General features: G+C 57.6%; 1 protein-coding gene across 1 annotated transcript in view; it reads right to left on the reverse strand.

Annotated features, from left to right (window-relative positions):
• TNS3 (tensin 3) overlaps nt 1–12,355 on the reverse strand; it is a 217,087-nt gene extending 204,732 nt beyond the window's left edge. The window contains exons 1-3 of the mRNA XM_045052604.1: nt 12,321–12,355; nt 12,198–12,235; nt 11,535–11,776 (exon numbers count right to left, since the gene is read on the reverse strand). Of these exons, the coding sequence (XP_044908539.1) occupies nt 11,535–11,776; nt 12,198–12,235; nt 12,321–12,355 (315 nt within the window). The remainder of the gene's footprint in view (nt 1–11,534; nt 11,777–12,197; nt 12,236–12,320) is intronic.
• Between the last annotated feature and the right edge of the window lie 7,951 nt (nt 12,356–20,306).

Raw genomic sequence — 20,306 nt, forward strand, 5'->3', positions numbered from 1 at the left:
AAACAACAGGTGTCAGCACGGATGTGGAGAAAGGGGACCCTCTTGCACTGCTTGGTGGGAATGCAAACTGGTGCAGCCGCTCTGGAGAACAGAACAGAGGCTTCTCAAAAAGTTAAAAATAGAACCGCCCCCTAATCCAGTGATTTTACTTCTGGGTACATATCCAAAAGAAATAAAAACATTAATTAGAAAAGATACATGCACCCTTATGTCTACTGAAGCATTATTTACAGTAGCTAAGATACGGAAGCAGCCCGAGTGTCCACTGACAAATGAATGGATAAAGGAGAGGCGGTGTTTGTACACAATGGGATATTACCCAACCATAAAGTGAATAAAATCTTGCCATCTGTAACAATGGATGGACCTAGAAGGTATCATGCTAGGTGAAATGAAGTCAGACAAGAAGACAAATTCTATTTGATTTCATTTACATGCAGAATCTAAAAACAAGAAAACACAGACAGACTTCTAGAGAACAATGTGGTCGTTGCCAGAAAGAAGTGGGTGGGGAATGGGCAAAATAGGAAAAGAGAATTAAAAGGTACAAACTTCTGGTTATAAAAGAAAAAAAATGAGGCGCCTGGGTGGCTCGGTCAGTTGGACGTCCGACTTCGGCTCGGGTCCTGATCTCAGGGTTAGTGAGTTCAAGCCCCACATCGGGCTCTGTGCTGACAGCTCAGAGCCTGGAGCCTGCTTCGGATTCTGTGTCTCCCTCTCTCTCTGCCCCTCCCCTGCTCATTCTCTCTCTTTCTCTCTCTCTCTCTCTCTCAAAAATAAACATTACAAAAAAATAAGATGCTGGGATACCATGCACCACATAGGGATTATAGTAACAGAATCGAAGCACTTTGTATGGGACAGATCCATACAAAGTGCTTCGATTCTGTTACTATAATCCCTATGTGGTGGTAGATTTACGGTAGTGGTCACTTCATAATGGGTATACATGTTGAACCACTATGTTGTACTCCTGAAACATACAACATGGTATGTCAGCTACACTTCAATAAAAAAGGAAGAAGGAAAGAAAGAAAGAAAGAAAGAAAGAAAGAAAGAGCTAAGTAAACATTTTAAAAAGAGCCCCAGACTGGGCCTCCAGTCCCTGGGACACGGGAGGTCACAGTGAACCGGACAGGGGCGCCCCTCTCTGAGGCCAGCCGCACCATCCCCCGGGGGCAGGTGCATGGGGGGGGATGTGCTCCGTCCTATCCCTCCTGCCGGCGTGGTGGGTGACTTTGCCCTGTAACCTCTCCTCCTGGTGGACAGCCGAAAGAAGAGAAGCAGGGACCCCACAGGGCCTGGGGACACCTCTCGGGGCCCACTGGGGGGCGGGGGCCAGCCAGACAGCAGCTGCGCCGGAGGAACACGTCCAGGCAGACACAGCCAGCAAGCCGGTGGACCCGCTGCCCCCACCCCTTCAGTGTGCTGAGGGTCAAGACCACCAGGAGCTCGGCTGGGGTGCAGTAAACATCAGGTGCCCAAAAGCACCGAGTGAGGGAGGGGACAAGCAGACAAAGGGCTGGTGCCCCTCCTGCCCGTTTTCGGACACCAGCCTGGGGCCTGTGAAGTGACACGTGCCACGTCAATCCTTAAGCGGGGGACACACGCGCACACACTAGGGAAACAGAACCAGGCAGTGCAGTCACACCATGGCCCTCGAGAGGCCAGCTGCCCACTGAGAGAAGGGCACACGGGCCAGCAGACAGCAGGGACCGCAGGACCCGCGAACGAGGCCAGCCTGGTGCTATGTACCCCCCGCCCCCGTCCCTCATCCCAACGGCGAGCTGTGGGCTCCCGCCAGCAAGCATACACACAGCAGATGGAAACAGCTCTCCGAAATTTGGCCAGGTTTGTTAATGTTCATTTGTTTATTTTGAGAAAGGGAGAGTGTGCAAGCAGGGGAGAGAGAATCCCAAGCAGGTTCCGTGCCACCAGCACACAGCCAGACGCGGGACTTGAACTCACAAACCGTGAGATCATGCTCGACCTGAGCCAAAACCAAGACTCAAATACTTAACTGACGGAGCCACCCAGGTGCCCCGAGGCCAGTTTTTTGTTTTGTTTTGTTTTGTTTCCTTTTGTCTTGTTTTGTTTTTTATGTGTTCCGTGCGAAAGAATTTATGAACGTGACCTCGGCAGGCTGGACAGAAAGCCGGTTAAGGAGGACGGGCCACTGCTGTCCCCGCAGGAGTCTGCTGGGTGCCCCACGTTTTTACCAGAACAGAACCCTCGTTTAAATATTAGACAAGAGATTACACATCCTGGTGAGTCTGCATCAACACTGGAATCCATTCTGAGCGTGAGACAAAGGAAATCATTCTTGCCATTTTTTTACAGTGCGGGTTTCAAGGAAACCCCACCACTCGCTCGGTCCAAAAAGAATATTCTTTTGTGCTGCGCGACCAGTAAACTCAGGCCTTGTGTTCGCGGCTCTGGTCGGGGAGCCTGCACGGGTTCCTAGCGGGCATTTACTGGCAACTCTCAATAATATGACAACTTGAAATGTGGCAGTTTTCCAAGGAAGTAACAGTGGGTCGGATTCTCAAGTCTGTAAGAGGCCGTGTCAGCGGCCCTCGCCTGAAAGTTAATGGAGCTCACTGCAAAGCAAACCTTCCAGAAAAAAGAAAATGGCGGCCCTGAAAAAATTACTGAAACCCTGGGGTAACACGTGAGCACGCCCCTCTCTTCCAGTAAAGAATCAGCTTCTAGAAGGTTTCCCTTGGGGTGTGGAACTGTGTCCTTGGTTTGTGAAGCACGCCGGGCGTGCTGCCGATGAGGGGGGGACAGGGCTCCCTGGACCCGGTGACAAAACGTCTTGCCCAAGGGCACACCGTTAACTCTGTGCAGCTTCCAAAGCTCTTATCTTACAAAATCGAAAGCAGCAGCCTTGGAAGAGCTCAGATGTTAGTGAGAGAGACATGTGAACACAAATGAGCGAGCCGATCCCAGAGGGCGTCAGGAAGGGTACACGGGCTGGGACGGCCAACGTCCGCAGCCCACCTCCTTCCCAGGTGCCTGGCAGGGTACGTAGGGGTCAGAAATGCTTACTTGGGATGGAGTCTTCTGAAAAGGCTGAGAAACTGAAGATGAAAAGGAAGGAAAACGCAGTGTGTCCTCAAGATGACCTCACGTCACCAGGGAGCGTCCTTAGGCCGTTCAGCAAGGCTGGGAGAGAAGCTCCGTGGCTGTCCCGTGGCTGTCCCGGGTCCAGGACCACAGGCCGGCTCCCATTCTGCCCCAGCCCCAGGGCATACAGCCAGCTGCCCCCAGCCAAGGGCCTCCTCTCTGCTCAACACCATCTGGCACCACAGGATGTAGACATGCTGATGTCCTCAGAGCACTCGGGTCTGACACCAGGCGGAACACAGCGGAAACAACAGGTTTAGACCAATGGAAGGCAGGCAGGCAGCCCCAAAGTCAATGGGGGCAAACAAGAGAGACTGAGGTTGGCCAAAGGCTCCGGCAGCCCCCAGCCCGTTGACCCAACCCATCTTGGCTCGAGACCCAGGAAGCTGAACCCGTCCAGACCCCACAGAACACTCCAGGCTGCAGAGCTGAGCTCGGCCCCTCCAGGTCCTGGCCACACGATTACCCAGAGCACTGGTCACAGAGCCTCATGGAGCCACGGCCAGCCTGCCTGTGGCCTAGTGCCCACCATCTTGACACACATTGTCAGCTACCGACTGTTGTTCACCCTGCACGTGGTGACCCCGTAAGGAGACCTACATTGGCGGGGCCCTGGCCGCCAGCCCGAGGAGTGGTGCAAGAGACCTGGACGCTGGGGACCGTGGGCACCACGGGGCCCCCCAACTGCACCCACCCGGTGGCCACATCACTGTGGTAACAGCAGTCGGGCGATGGCATCTCCAGCAATAACGGAAACACTGTGACAGCTAACTATGCTCTCCAAGATGACACACACCATGGGTATTCCCCTAGAAACGGGGTGGGAAGGGGCGAGGACAAGAGAACTCGACTCTGCCGTTGCCCCTGACCTCATCCAAACATCTCATCCGGTCACAATCACAGGCTTGCAGGTGGGCGACCAGAAAGGGCTTTGTGGGGCACCTAGGAGCTGCCAGGGCCATTCCAGAAGTGGAGGTGCACAGGCTTTGGGAAAACAGACCTCGGATGCTCCCAGCGTCCCCCCATGCGGTACCGGATGGGCAGGGCCTCCCAAGGACCAGGCGGCGCATCAGAACTTCCTCAGGGCTCCAGCCCCCGAGCTGCCTGCCCAGAAGCGGGTCAGGACCCCGTGTGCCAGTCCCGGGACGCAGGCCTGGTCCACACCGGCTGCTCCTGTGGGCTGAGCGTCTCCCCCCACCCCCAGATGCAGAGGGCCAGGACCCCTCCCGGCTGCAGAGGGCCACCTCGTCCGGCGCCCCTCCTGTGTGGCTGCCTGCACTTGGGGCAGCCTGCTGCAGCTCCTGGCCACACTAGAGAGCTCCCATGGGCCCCGTCGCAGACTTCGCCCCCACTGGTTAAACAGCGTGGAGACTTGAGGCTTTGACACTTTCCCCAGGTTAGCAAGTGGAACGTTCCATCCTGTGCCTTCTCATCCCCTCTGCCCTCCTCCACCCCATCCCTCCTCCAGGGCCTCACGCTCCCAAGGCTGCTTCCCCGAGGGCTCCTTCCCCAGAGCCCCCAGGACTCCCCCTCTGCCAGCTTCCCTGCAACTCTGCGATCCAACTCCAGTCCCCTTTGAAAGAAGGCCCCAGGCCCAGCCTTCAGGGAGCCCTGTGCCTGGCCTCAGAAGAAGCTTCCGTAAGGGGGAAGCCTGTAAGAATGTCTGCCCCTCCACGTCCCCCAAACCTGACCAATGCCGCCAATACCCACGTTGGAAAAGATGCCAGTGAATCTGGTCCAACTGCAAGGCAGGGGAGATCTAGGGCCTGCTCCTTGGCATCCCTGACTCAAGATCCTACACGCATTCTTGGAAGATAAAAATTAACCAGCGACCACCAGGCTTGGGCCTCTTGCTCTCAAGGCACAGGTCGGGACCTGTGCACAGGTCGGGAGGGTGGCCTGTCCCCAAAGCTCAGCACCTGCAGGGCCCCGGCACCGAGGCCAAACCAAAGCAGGCCCGGGTCCGAAAAGCGGCCGATGGAGCCCTGGGTAATTGCACTCATAGATCATAGACTCTGGCATGCGGTTCCCAGACTGAACTATTTATCCAAATTAAAACCATTCTCCAGAAACAGAATCAGACCCTTTTAATTGAAAATAAAACCAAGCAACTCTGAAGGCTCTTTTTTTTTTTTTTAAATGAAAGACATTCTTCCTGCCTCGTTCCATTAATCACTGAGTTTACACAATCTGTCAAAATAGCTCAGTAAGAAGTCTCCGTCTTCCTTCCCCCGCGGGCCTGGTTTCTACCTTGTGGGCGCCAACTAGGCCCAGCAGTCAGGGATGCTGGGCAGACACAGAGAGGCTCTAACAAGCACATTGCGATGCAACTGTATATATCAAGGGGACGTCCAAAAGTCTGTGTCCTCTCCTGGGCACATGCCAGCAGAAAGGAAAGCGGGGGCTAAAAAACAGATACCTGTACGTCCTCGACCACAGCGGCCCTGCTCACAACAGCCAAACCCGAGTGACCCTCTCCGAGGGAGAGAATGTGCTCCATCCACACGAGGGAATATTCTTCAGCCTTGAAACAGAAGGACATTCTAACACCTGCTGCAAGACGAGTGAACCTCGGAGGTCGTGATGCCGAGTGGGATAAGCCCAAAAAGACAAATTGTGGGGCGTCTGGGGGGCTCAGTCGGTTAAGCGTCCAACTTCGGCTCAGGTCAGGGTCTCAAGGTTCGTGGATTCAAGCCCCATGTCAGACTGTGCTAACAGCTCAGAGCCTGGAGCCTGCTTCGGACTTAAAAAAAAAAAAAAAAGACAAATCGTGTGTGACCTCATTTGAACAAGGTCCCCGGAGGACTCATTCACAGAGACAGAATGTAGGGGGGATAGAGCGGGGGGGGGGGGGGGGGGGGGCTGGGGGAGGGGGTGGGGAGTTAGTGCTTCATGGGGACAGGGCTTCTCCAGAGGGAAACGGATCTGGGGATGGACAGCATGAATGTGCTCAACGCCGCTGAACTGTGCGCTTGAACTCTTCAGGTTAACGCGGAAAATGTTATGATTTATGTATTTTACCACGATACCAAAAAGAAGTTTGTGTTCTGACCTCGGTCAGACTGGCAAGTCCTTCCGCGGACATGACGGGCCAGGATCTTGCTCAACAGCCCCCGTGCAGGGATGATGCATGCAGGCGGTGCATGCAAAGGACACACGGCCCTCACGTCCGCTACGACACATCCCTCTCCTAGGGCACTGTCACCGATGCCTGTGCGTGTGCAGAGGTGGTTACACGGGGCAGGGGGGCAGGGCAAGGGATGCATTTACTGCCTTTTTGGTGCTAAAACCGCACGTGATCTCAGCGAGGTAAAGTCCAGAAGCACAGCCCTCCAGAACACTGCCTCTGGGCCAGTGCTTACAGAAAGACGGCTCTCCAAGTCGACAGCCAGCACGTATTGCGTGACAATTATTTTGTAGAAAGAGTCCGAAATCAATTTAAGAAGCTAAGACATCCACTACCTGGGAAGCTTCTCTGACTGGGGAAACAATGTTGGTGACAACTGTCCCCTCCCCTCCTGGCCCAGGACAAGGGGAAATGCCTGCCCAACCAGCTGAGGGCATAGATAGGCCCCTTCCTTCCCTCACTGCCCAACCCCCCCCCAACCCCGGGGGACTTCAGATCCCGTCCCCAGATCACCAGGACAAACGAGTCCCACCACTTCCTCCAAGGATCACACTGCTGGCCCCCGTGGGGGATCAGATAGCGCCTCCAAGAATGCGGAAGTGGTATTCCAGCAGGAGACCCCGGAGCTATGGAAATTCAGCAGTGGCCCTGGGCCACAAGCAGGGAGGAAACCCCAACCTAACTCCAAGAGGCGACCCCAAAGTCACACAAAACACCACCATGGGGCTTGCTGGGTGTGCTGGTGTGAGTCCCCTGGAGGGCACCGAGGCTCCAGGCTGCAGGTGGGGAGCCCCAAGGATACTCCCCACGACAAAGGGCGGCTTTACCCCAAGTCTGTGGCCACCAGAACCCACTCTTTCCTCCCAGCAGGCTGCCGGAGCCATGCCTTTGATCTGAGTCCAAAATCCCCAGTAGGGAGGGAGTGAGGCTCAGGAAGCCCCTGGGAGGTGATGAATTAGGAGGGAGGAAGGCCAGGACCCAGTCAATGGAGCCCTTTTGTTCCCCCAGCCAGCTCCAGCCCAGCTCTGGGAGGAATGCGCACAGAACGCAGACGCCCAGCTAATGGCCCGGCCTGGCCCCAGGGCGCCTCGCCGGCCAGATGTGGGCCTGCCCACGCTTCTCCTGCGGCTCACGATGAGTGACAGGCAGCACCCTGCAGCTGTGTGCCGGGAACTGGAGAAGGGTCCCTACTCCAGGCCCGTCCTGCCCACAGCAGAGCCGCCAGAGGCCGGCAAGGCCTTCCGGGCCACTCCAGTAGACACTTGCCTTTTGCCTTCTCTGTCGGCTGCAGCTAGTTCTTGGGCCTTCCGAACCTCGGGGGGTAGTTTCCCTGCTCACAGCCGCTCTCAGAAAGTCTACGCTCAGGGCACACCCTGCGTGGCCTCTGAGCACAGTGCCGGCTGCCTGGAGCCTCAGCCTCTTGGACGGGGCCCACGGGCACAGCCCGGCCCCGGGAGCCTGAGCGGTTCGCCACTCGGGAAGCTGGAACGGGGGCCCACAGATGACTCCTAAAGCTGAAGAACAAAGCCGGGGCTGCCAAGGGTGCAGTGAACGCTCTCCGGTCTCCCCAGGAGAGGAAGAGGAAGGCGGGAGCCCCCACGCGCCACAATGAGCACTGACGGAGGAAGGAAGAGAGGCAGAAAGCGACAACAGGCTCCCTGTCCGAGGAAGCAGCTGGGGCAGGAGCCCCGCCAGCTGCGGACACCTCGCCAGCCCCTCGCGGGGACCCATGGAGACCCCTGGTCTTGGGAACAAGTCCCAAGATTGCAGATGGACCTGGGTTCCAATCCGGGACGCCCGCCCCCCCCGGCCCCCAGCACCACACCAAGGCATGCACTCAGAGGCTCTGCCCACCCGCCCATCACTAAGGCAGGACAGACTGTCCCCATCAGACCAGGGTTCCAACCAGCCCCAGGTCTTGAGAGCTCTGGAAAGCGGAGACAAAAACCACGCCTTGCGAGGAGGGTAGGGGAAGATCAGGTCCTGTGTCGGTGAGGACAGCTAAGCTGTCAAAAAGGTGCTACTGCAAGGCCATTAGCTGAGCACAGAGGCCCTGTCCAGCCCAGGGACGAGGGACAGACGCATCGGAAAGACTTCTCTCCCAGAGCTGGTGGCTCCAAGTTGCCTGATCAGGAATGCTCCACCAGAGGGAATTTTCCTGATTACCGACCAAGACTCCTTAAACACACATTTTTCATCAAATTAGCCCATTTGGGACAATATATATTAATACTAGATCACTGCCTTCTTTTTTAAAAAAAATTAACATAATTTTTAAAACGTGCAGGGGTCATCGCTGATGACACGGGCAGGGGGCAGTGACACAGGGGGGCACTCTGACCGCTCCTAAGGGCTCCCCCAACCCGTGGTGGTCATCCTTGCCCTTGCAGGCCTCCCCCGCTCCAATTCAGCGGCTCCCCAGGGGGATTCTGGGACACCCGGCAGGGCTGTACCAAATCCAGGCACAGCAGATACCCAGATGTCCCCGAATGCACAGCCTCGTGGATGTGACAGAGCACCCCTGACCCACACTGCCCCATGGACATTCACCAAACACTGTGCAGACAGGCAGAAGGCAACAGGAAGTTCTAGAAACCAAGAGATTCTGGTTTCCTGCCCTTCTAGGAAAGGGACAGTCGTGGAGAGATAACCGTGCCTACCCTGAGCCCACTCCAGCTGTGGAACCACCCTGCCCGCTGTCCACAGGGCTCAGCCCATGAGAACAGACTCACAACATTCACTGAAGCCAGCAGAACTCACGTTCAACGGCACTTTGATGGAAGCAATTCTGAATGTCTAGGTGTTTTAAAAGCAGCGGCGGAATGGTGTTTGATACCAGCTCCACATGGGCACCCCCAGAAAGGCGCCCCCCTGCATGCACCCCGCCCCCCGCTGGGCAGCAAGGGTTCCAGCAGCTAGAACAGTGCGCGGGACCCAGACAGTGACAGTGACCAGTGACGGCTTCCTACACCCAAACAGTAGCTCTGACTTAACCAAACACCTACTGAACTAACCAGCTAACCAGGAGCCCTTTTTCGGGATCGACAGAGGTGACTACAGGGGCCTCCAGGTGTACAGGGCACAGATCACCCCCTGCTTACGGAGTTCTACCAGAAAGGGCCTGTATCTTCCGGACCCCAGCCCAGCTCCTGGGGGCAGAACCAGACCCCGCTGGAGGCCCAGCCCGGAAACAGGGCCTCTCCCAGAGAAAGTCATGGCTGGGAGCCACCCTAGAGAAGCCTCCCACTCAGAGAGCGGCGGCCCCACAACAGTAACACTGCTGGCTAAGGCTGGTGGGTTCTCCAGCAAGAACGCCCTGCACCTCTCCACCCCACAGGAGCTGGGGGGGGGGGGGGGGGAGAGGGGAGGGGAGGGTGCTGGGAGGGAACAGAAAGCTTTCTCCCCACACGGGGGTGGTTTATGCCAGGCTGGTCCTAGACAAGGAGCCTGAGCGCCAGGGCACCAGCCAGAGCTTTGATGGGATCCCTGTTTATCAATTTACTCATCTGTAAAATGGGCCAGCCAGCAGTGGGTCAGAAACCTTCCCTACTAGGCCCCTCCCCTCACTTTTCTTGCCTTTTAGCCTTCTTCCCAGGCCTTTTTTCCCCCCCTAAATCCCCATCAGCAACATCCCCTGCAGGACCATAATATTTAACCCCGTGACCTTCACCTCCCACAGGCACATTTGCAACTTGCTCCTTTTGAAACCATTAGGTGCCAAACCTACACTTTGTAAAAGCTGGTCAATTTGCATCGAGGAGCACCCGGTTCCCAGCAGCTACTACTTTTTCCACCTTCTCAGTGCTTTGCAAAGCAAGAACTCAGCTGCTGCCACAGCTCACAGTTTGCACCTCAGCTGAGGAACCTGCTGTCAGAACCTGCATTCAACAGCAGGGGCGAGGACAGGGCCCTGCAAACCTCCATCCCAGCTGGAGCCCTGCGCCACACCACATTTCATCAACCTGAACAAGATGCTCGGCCTTTCTCTGCCTCCGTTTGTGCACCTGTAAAATGGGGCAACAACCCCAGTCCCATCTGAGGAAGGCCACTGGGATGAAATGCAATAAAGGCATGAGGAGCATTTAGCACAAGCAAATGCTCACTAAGTACCTGCTGTTACTATGTGATTACTTTGCCTCAGAGGTCACTATTACTTGGCAATATTGCAAAGTAAGATACTATTACTTTGTCTTTGAGGTCAGGAGTCTGGCCTCCAGCCAGGTCCCAGGCAGCTCCCTGCGCACAAAGGTCCCCTCATTCTCCGGGACTGGCCTCGTTCCCTCCACCCTCCAGCTGCACAGACTCGCCAGCCCCTCCCAGGCTCCTCCAGGCCTCTCCACAGAAACGCCTTTCTTAATACTTGTTGATTGATTTGCAAATATAACCTCCCAGGCCCCAGAGAGGAGAGAATCCAATCTCTTTCAAAGGGCAGAGAACTAACTACAGCACTTCAAAGACGGCAACAGGCAGACCAAACACACCAAAATGTCAAACCGGCTGGTTCTGAAACGCTTTGCAACTTTAATGCAATGAAAACTTTAATGAAATGAAAACTTTTACCCGATTTTCAGTGCATTTTTAGTCTTTGAGGATCACATTCATGAAAACCTCCAGAAGGTCAAAGTGTGTGGAGGACTGGAGCCCCCTCAGGGTCGGGGGACTTCTGAACAGGCAGTGACCGCCCTCCACAGTGCGCCCTGCTGGCCCCACTTCCCCAGGCGCTTTTATTAATCGCGATGGGGAAGGGGGTCGCCCTCTGGCAGCTCCGGAGTCCCTTCCCGCCACACCACAGATTTTCACATCCCTTCAAGCAAAGACCCCAGCGCCCCGGTCGGGCCGCGGCGCCCACCCCGAACGCAGCCCCCCGCGGGCGCCCCGCGCGCCCCGACCCTCCCCCCTGCCGCTTGTCAGCGACCGCGCCGGCCGGCCGGGGGGCACGTGCCACAGGTGGCGCCGGCCCCGAGCGCCCCCCCTCCCCGGGCGCCCCCCGCGAGGCTCCTGCGCCTTCAGAAGTCAGGAGGGAGCGCCCGGGGACCCCCGCCCCCGGCTCCCGCCCACCTCGGGGACCGGGACAGGGCCCCGGCGCGGCTCTCCGCCCTGCGGTCTCGGGACGCGTCCCCGAAAGCGAAGTCCGCCGCGCAGCGCCGCCCCGGCCGCGCCCCCGGACCCCAGATCCTCGCCTCCGGCCCTGCGCTGCGTCCCCGAGCCCCTCCCCGCGCCCGGCGCGCAATCGCTGCCGCCGGCCCGACACAAAGCGGGCGGCGGCGCGGCCCGGTACCTGGGCGAGCGGCGGGTCCCGCGGGGCGATGGCCGCAGCAGGCCGGGCGCCGAGCAGCGCGGCGGCAGCGCGGGCGGGCCGTCCTCCTGGCTCGCGGCCGCGCCCGCCGCAGGGCCCCCTCGAGGCGGCGCGGGCAATCGCCACCGCCGCGCCCGGCCGCCGGTCACCTGGCCCCGTGCGCCTCCGCGGGACCGCGAGGCGGTGAACCCACCTGGGGGGCCCCTGCTCCGAGTGTCCGCGGGCTGCGGGTGGGGCGCGAAGGGCTGCTGGGGTCCGGATCCCTGCAAAACTGGCTCGTTCGTTCACTCCTGCATTCTCTCATTCATTCAGCCACGCACGCGTGCATCCGGCGCTAGGGTTACGCTCTCTCAGGAACCCAGACCTCCCTGCCCGCCTGCAGCTTACAATCTAGTAGGGTCGTGCAGACGCAAAGCCGCACAGCCACGACAGGCAAAGCACAAGATGCTTAACAAGTCCCTGGAAGGTCAGGCCAGTGGAGGGAGGGGTCAGGGAAGACTTCAAAAGTCACATGACTTCTTAAAATGAGCCTGGAGAAAGGAGCAGGATTTAGGCTGGCCAGGAGCATTCTGGAAGAGCGGGTCCAGGGAAGAGGGGTGCTCAGGGGAGGAAAGGAAGAGAGATGCCAGCATCCCCCAGACCCACATATCCCCTCAGTCAGCCTCTCGGCCTTGGTTTTCCCACTAGTGAAATCCGGGAAGTGGGCAGCAACCTCCAAAGATCCCCTTGGAAAACGCACACCCTTTGGCAGAATTAGAAGCGCTGTACCTTGGGATGCCTGGGGGGCTCAGCTCGTTGAACATTCAACTCTGGATTTCCCCTGGGGTCATGACCTTGCAGTTTGTGAGATTCAGCCCCACCTGGGGCATAGGGATTCTGCTAGGATCCCACCAGGAGAGGGCTGGGCTCCCCTTGAGGTGCAGTTACCAGGAGCGTCCCCTGATCAGGAGCCCAGCGCCTCTTCGCAAGTGCATTGCTCTATGGGGTAGCATTATTTCTCAAGAGGTCAAAAGCACATAACTCATTCTCAGACTGAGCTGGGCATTCTTACTCTGGGGTAAATGCTTCCTGAGCATTGAACCCCAGGCCTCAGGAATAGGACAGACATTTTTCCTGCCCTCTAGGAGACCCCAGCCCCAGGGCTGACAGGAGGGGGAGGGGGGACCCAAAATGGAGCCTCAGGGGAGGAGTTCACAGCCAGCGGACCCCTAAATGGGGCTGAGGCTGGTATTAACTATCTTCTTTTTACCCATAGGGAAACAAGCTGAAATCCTAGATAATTTGTCCAAGGTCCCCCAGCTGCTCAGCAACAGAATATGAGAAAGATCCAGAACCATCAGGACAATAAGCTACGCTTACCCCTTTCGGAGCTGCCCGGCTCGCTCCCACCACCCCCCCCCCCCAACATTCCCGCCAACTGGCTCTTTGCTTGAACATCCCGAGCCTACCAGGTCTATCCATCTTGCATGTCAGAATCTGTCACGATGTCCAGGTCCCTAAGTGAACTCGAACTTCATAAGGTATCAGGATGTCCACTTGCCAGAACAAGGCCAGATACACTCACGGCTGGGAAGCTGGGTGTCTTCATCCTTACCAGGCAGCCTCTTCTAGAATTTCTGTCCTCAAATTGCTCTCCCTCAAAGTCCCACCCGCCCCACTCCTTCTTGCCAGCTGGCCAGCCGCACCACCTCCTTATTTCTGGGGCTGTGGGGACTTGGAGGCCTATTGAGACAGTGTCCTCATTCCCCCCTCTCAGAGCCCTAAGAAGGGAGGAGGCACCCTGCACCTGGTGTTCTCGAATATTCTGCCTGCCTTAGTCCGTGCCACTGGCTCCCTGATTCAACAAAGTGCAGGTGGCCACACCTGCGGGGTGCTTTCTCAGGTCTGAGGCCGGCCCCCTTCACTGCCCACAACTTTGAGTTTCCAAGAACTTCAACAGAGAGTGGGACAGCCACAATTATCTGAAAAAGGGACACGCATTTTTTCCATTCTTACCCATCCAAAAATATCTCAATCTGAAAGCAAAAGTCTCAAACCAGTTTAGCTAAGGGAAAAACGGCTTCTCACCAAGAGCTGCCAGTCCCTTCCCAGCACAGCAGACAGGGCAAGGGGGAGTCTGGGCGAGGGCTCCGCCGAGTCTCTAGCATCCCTGAGCCCCTCTGTGCTGCCTCACTCTTGTTCCCACTGGAGTCCAGAAAGAACTTTCTGGAAGCTTGTCATTGCTATGAAGATGGTCTTGGCCGTGGCCAAAGTCTGATAATTTAGTATCCCTGGGTCAAAGGAAGCATGTGGCCAAGGACTTGGATAATTCTCTCACTTTCTTGCGCTGAAAATGAGCATTTTCCAGAGAGCCAGTTGGAAGGGGCAGCAGAAAACAGGACGAGGTTCACGGTGCTATAGAAACCATGAGGCCAGAGCGTGGCCCCAAGCCCGCGTGGCACATGCCGGTAGCGTGCTCCTTAAGAGATCTCTGGGATACAGTATCCTCTCCCCAAACACACAACCCAGCAGCTGGCCTCTTCTGATTCCCAGAGCCTTCCCCAAACCCGCGGGACCTTGGTTCCCTCTCCACCACAGTGCGCGCGCACACCCTCTTCTGTGGCCGTGGCCCTGTGGCCCAGTGCCTGTGCGGTTGCAGGGGTCGCAGGTGTGGGTTCTGAGACAGAGACAAGCAGGGTCATCCCCCCAGAGATGAGAGGGAGGGGAGGCAGCAGGTGTGGTGCTGCAGGAGGCGTCCTAGGACACATGGGTCGGTCTTGGGGGTGGTCACCCTGGGAAGGTGGACCCCCACGGAAAGACACTCTTTGCAGAGGAGCCCGACCCCAAAGGAGGCCGAGGCTGAGGGCTGGCCCCCAGAGCCTGACCGGCGGCAAGGGCTCATCGAAGGGAGCCAGCTGGTTACTGCAGGCCCCTTGCGGGTCCCACTGGGCTGGCGCCCTCTCCAGAATGACTGGCTGGTTCTTGGGGCTCAGGCCATGCTCAGAACAGTTGGGGGGCGGGGGGAGACCTGCCCCAGCCCCGCGAGCAGCCTGAAGACCGAACCCAGCAGGGCCCCATCCTACAGGTACTTAGAGTGGGAGCCCAGGAGACCCAAAGCCAGGAGTGTGAGGACAAACATGACAACGGCCAAGCGGAAGGGAAGATGCCACTGGGCAGACCCCACTGGGGCTTCTGATGCCTGCTGTCGGGGCCCCCGGCTGCCGGGTTTTCTGTTCCTGCAGCTAGGTGCCTTCCTAACCGGATCAAGATACACAGACCCACCTGCCGGTGCTTCCTAGGACTTCTGAGCCATGGGGAGGTCCCTGGCCACCCAAAGTGGGAGCTGCTTGGAGGGTCTGGACTCTGCCTCCTGCCCCACCCCACCTCCCTTCACCCCGTGGTCCTGCACGGCAGGGGCAGAGCCCCAAAGCCCCAGCAGTGAGGAGCTCACCTGTCTAGCCGGCTGGGGGCTCCGGTCCAGAAGGAGAGCCCCAGCGGTCATCGGCGCTCCTGCTGCCTTCTCCCCAATAGGTCCTTTCTCCCCGATGCTGCACTGGGTGCATGGGCCACAGAGAGTCTCCAGCGAGGGTTCATGTTGAAGAAATGGGACATTCTGGAAGAATGGACAAATCCAGGAGAGGTCTGGAAAGTCAGAGAGCGCCAAGTGACTGACGTTTAGTCCAGTGTCCCGAAGGGGTGAAACACACTGTACCTACCTGCGAAAACATCTGATCCCACCCTCCAAATGCAGAAGAGGGTCGCAAAGGTGCTTTGGTCCCATCTCAGGGTCAAGAGAGCTGAGTTCCGGGTGGTCCGGTGATCACCCGAGGTCGCACCCAAGTCAGCAGCGTTTTCTCTGGCTTCCTTTGAAATGAACCTGATCCTTTATTCAAAACACCACTGGATGGGCGCCTGAGTGGCTCGGTCGGTTGAGCATCCGTCCAACTCTTGATTTCGGTTGGGATCATCGTCTCGAGGTTTGTGAATTTGAGACCCACGACTGTGCTGTCAGAGCAGAGCCTGCTTGACATTCTCTCTCTCTCTCTCTCTCTCTCTCTCTGTGCCCCTCCCCCCGCTCGTGCTTGATCGCTCTCTCAAAATAAATAAATAAACTTTAAAAAATAAATAAACAAATAAATAAAATAAAACGCCGCTGGAGAAGACTGGGAAGGAGTGACCCCAGGGCCAAGAGTCACCCTTAGCTCCTGGGCCCCGGTTCTAACCCCTCTCCCCACTAAGAGGAGCGGGGGCTCTGGGAGAGGAGGCTCGTTCTAGGGCGGGGCAGGAAACCAGTGAGCTGAGCCTGGGGCACCTCGTGGTGCCAGAGAGCGAGGCTGTGCTCACAGCCTAACAGGATGGAGGCAGCCAAAAGGACACGGCCTCCAAGTCTGACGAGCTCTCTCTTGGTGGTCAAACCTAGAGCAATGTGGGCCACAAAATAAATACAGTTTTGGGTTGTAATTCAGAATATACATGCCAATACCCAGGCGTCCATACACATTGACTGACTGATCGATCGACTGAATGTATGCTGAGTGACAGAGAACAGCCAAAACTCCCTGGCAGAATTCCAAACAATCTATGTGTGTAGCTCCCCTCCAGGAGACAGGGAGACGGCGCCTCATCCCCACACGAGTGTGGCTGCTTTGGTGACCCCCTTCCTCTGAGAGAGCAGGGGTCGGAGGCCTGGGAGCAAGTGACGTGGGCAAACTGGACAGCAGTGACCTCAGCCCGGCGATCGGGGTGCACGGTGATGGGTGGCTCCCATGTGAGCTGGTGGCACTAGGGCCCTGCCTCTGTGCTTCCTCCCAGCTCACCCTGAACCCCAGCCTCAGGAGGAGGAGCTGGCCCATCCCAGCTGAGGGTCAGTCCAGAAAACACCCTACCAGTCTCATCAAAACTCCCAAGGTCGTCAGAAACAAAGTCCGAGAACTGCCTGGCCAGAAGGATCCCTGGATGGGGTCCTGGGACAGAGAAAGGACAGCAGGGTCCAACGAATGAACTCCGAATACGTGTGGGCTTTGGGAGAGAGTGAGGTCCCAGCTCTGGTGTCTTAGCTGTGCCAAGGTGACACTGTAATGCAAGGTATCCATCAGAGAACAGTGACGGAGGGGGGAGGGGGAGGGGGAGGGTCTAGCCAGGGACTCTGCCCTGTCCTTGTTCTCAAATAACAAGCTTATTTTCAAAAGGGCCAACGGAGCTGTAAGGAGAAACGCCTTCCTTATAGATGTGAGCACAGCCATGCTTCCCTGGCTGCAGATGTCCTGCAGATCCCGTCCCCCCATGTCCCCTCCGCCCGTGCCCCCAAGTGCCAGATGTCCTGCAGACCACCCCTCCACACCCTGGAGCGAGCAGAGCCCCCCCACACACCCAAACTTCCTGTGAACCTTTGGCCACAAAGAAACCTGCTTTCCTTGCTTGGGGAGCTTGTCCAAACCCGCACTTGTGGACGTTTGGCGCTCTTTCCCTCAATCTCCCCAGCACATCTGCACCCTTCTTAACTTTTTTTTTCTTTTTGAGTGAAATACGAGAGTTATTCCGAGAGACGAAATGTACTGGTTGAAGAATCTGTGCAATACTTCTTCTGATTCTGTGCCTGGGACAAATGGCCACACAGTCACCGGCATCTCTCACCTGAGCACGGACAGTGGGCACTGCTTTGGGACATACACTGCAAAGAAAGCTGTACACGGGTCCGTTGCTAAACCATACGTGTCCCTGCTTCAGATAATACGAATATTTCCTGAAACTTCAGAACACCAATCACACCTGACTCTCAACCTGCCGACGTAAAGGGAACTACAAAAGGTAGTACCTCTGTCTTCCTTCATTCCGTGTATCAGAGTGAGGAAGGCTCTAGATTCCTGAAAGTGGTAACAATCCCTGACAATCTAATTGCTTTCTGCACGAGCAGCACAGATTCCAACATCACCATGGGGGAAGCCTGTTTCAAGACAAGCCGTGATTCCTGCACCAAGCCGAGGTCCAGGCCCCCAGAAGACCCCAGAGTCTCCCCTGCAGAGCCTGGGAGGGGGAGGGCTGACTGTGGGCAGCTGCAGGAGTCCGGAGCCTCTGGCCATTGTCCCGACCAAGCCCGGGACAGCGGAGAGCTGAGGTCAGCTCTCCAATGTGAATGACAAGCCGAGGGCCAGACTGAGCTTGGATCTCCTGATCCAGTTGGACCAGCCGGACAGCAGTACATCCCCACCAAATATGACAAGAATGAGGCTATCTGGGGCAGAGGCCTGGGGAGGTGACATGGAGGGCCTTCCCTCTAGACCCACAGACACATCCCCATGCGCACAGCCCCACCTGCAGGGCCCGAGACACAATCACCTCCAGTGGGAGAGAGAGAGAGACCTTCAGTGGGGAAGCCCCTCTCACTAAGCCCCTCCGTCTGGGGCCTGAGGGGAGGGGAGGGGCATGGGGGGAAGCAGGGCAGGCCTGTCTTCCTGGAAACCGGTCTGCAGTCCCAGGCCCGACACTTCAGATGGGAGCTAAGACAGAGAAAGGGGGTCTGCCAAGACAGGACAGAGGGAGGCTGGGTCTCTGCAGCCACACAGAGAGAGCCCCCGGCCGCCAATGCCATGCGCACCGACATAGACGAGCCCCGGAGGGGAGCCCCAGGGCTCTGCGTGTGACAGCAGCATGGGAACGGCGGGCGGGGGCTCCCCTGTGGGACCTCGATGGGCACCTCCCCGTGTGGTGTGGCCTTCACGGCATTCTCAGTCACCTGCCCCTCGTGAGGCCGCTGTGCTGAACTGGGATCCCCAAAATTCACATGTGGGAGTTCTAACTCCCGGGATCATGGAATATGACTGTACTTGGAGATGGGGTCTTCAAAGAGGTGACTGATGTGAAACGAGGTCACTAGCGTGGGCCGGAATCCAGTGTAACCGGTGTCCTTATAGGAAGCGGGGATCAGGACACACAGGCAGGGGGAACGACCATGTGAGGACACAGGGGAGGAGACAGCCGCGTGCACGCCCAGGAGCACAGCCTCGGGAGGGACCGGCCTGCTGATGCGCTGATGCTCGGGTCTCTGACTTCCAGCCCCAGAAGGTGAGAGACTGCCTTCTCTCCTTCCTCAGAAGGTGTTTGACCTGCCAGCCAGCTGGTACTTCACCAGGAGCCTGAGCGGAGTAAGAAGCCCCGAGGTCACTGGCTCGTTCGCTCACTCACCCACCCAGCAAGGTTCACCGGACCTACTGTGCGCCAGGCACGTGGCACTTAGAGGCTGTAACATCCATCCAACAGACCTTCAAAAGGGTACGTGCTCCGGCAGCCGTGCGTTCCCAGGCCCTAAGGGTGTGTTCACCAAGCAAACCAGTACTGAGCCCTCGCCGGTGGCAGCCGCCGGGCCCCTGCCTCCGGGACCCCTGCAGTGAGATCCCAGGGCCAGAGTTAGGCAACTGTGGGTCATGCCAGGCCCATCTGAGAAATCCAGAATGTTCCAGCTGGAGAAGTCCCCGACCTCCACCTTCCAGATCAGGATGTCCCCTTTACCAGGCTCACACTCATGAGGCTCAGCCTGAATGCTTCCAAGCGAATGGGACCCCCCAGCCGCAGAAACGTCAGCCCACTGTCCCCAGTTCTAAGGTCCGGAGAAGCTGTGATTGTGTGAAGATGCCCCGAGGGGTGTGCAGGGCAGGTACCCTGGAGGAAGAGGAAGGTGTGGACGTGTTGACCAGCGAGGCCCGGGAAGGAGCCGGGTGTGGGGGCAAGGACAGCCCTCCTGAGCCTGGGTGCAGGCATCCAAGGAGGTGGGCCTGAGGGGAGGGGACAGGACCCGAGAGCCCAGCCGGAGAGGACAGGACCCCAGAGCCCAGCCGGAGTGGACAGGACCCCAGAGCCCAGCCGGAGTGGAGAGGACCCCAGAGCCCAGCCGGAGGGGACAGGACCTCAGAGCCCAGCAGGAGGGGACAGGACCCCAGAGCCCAGCAGGAGGGGACAGGACCCCAGAGCCCAGCCAGAGGGTCCCTGCCTCAGGCAGGAGAGAAGGCGGAGGTACAAGGCTCAGCTCAGGCCCTTTCAGTTCTGGGAGAGAACCTATAAACCGAGGCCATGGCCCCTGTAGTCTTGGGGTCTGTGCAGGACGGAGGGGGGGCCTCCCTGTGGCCTCTGCACAGGGTCTGCCATCCACTGGTGCCAGTTCCGTGACCACGGAGACCTACTGCGGGGGGGGGGGGGGCACAGGGCCCAGGGCCGGGGAGAGAATGCAGGGAGGGCCAGTCCGTTCTCCTCTTCCTGTTTCTAGATGGGCCAGCAGGCCAGCGGCCAGGGCTCTGTGGCTTTGTTTTGTTCCTCTGCATTGAAACGATTATGAATTACAGAAGGAATTACTCGGGTGTGCACTAAGCAGCTCTCCACTGAGAACCCCGCTGCAGAGAAAATCTGGCTCCGCAGATGCCCCGTGGTTCGCCTGGTAGGGTCTCTCCTCCCCCGTCAGACTCCCTTCAGATGCTCCGGGCCTCTCCCCACTCCGACCCAGAGCTCAGCACACTCGGGGAGCGATTTCTGTTCCTCAGCGCCCCCCTTCACTCTCCGCGACCTTTTGCACAATACACCAGTGTCTACGAATTAGACCACAGGTGCATAATCTTCTGGGAAATGATGACATTTTCTTTTTTTTAAGCTTTAATTTTTATTTTCTGTTAAAGTTTATTTATTTTGAGAGAGAGAGAGAGCAGGGGAGGGAGAGACAGAATCCCAAGCAGGCTCCGCACTGCTGGACGCAGGGCTTGATCTCATGAACCTCGAGATCATGACCTGAGC

The sequence above is a fragment of the Felis catus genome, chromosome A2, assembly GCF_018350175.1.
Source record: "Felis catus isolate Fca126 chromosome A2, F.catus_Fca126_mat1.0, whole genome shotgun sequence".
Lineage (NCBI taxonomy): Eukaryota > Metazoa > Chordata > Mammalia > Carnivora > Felidae > Felis > Felis catus.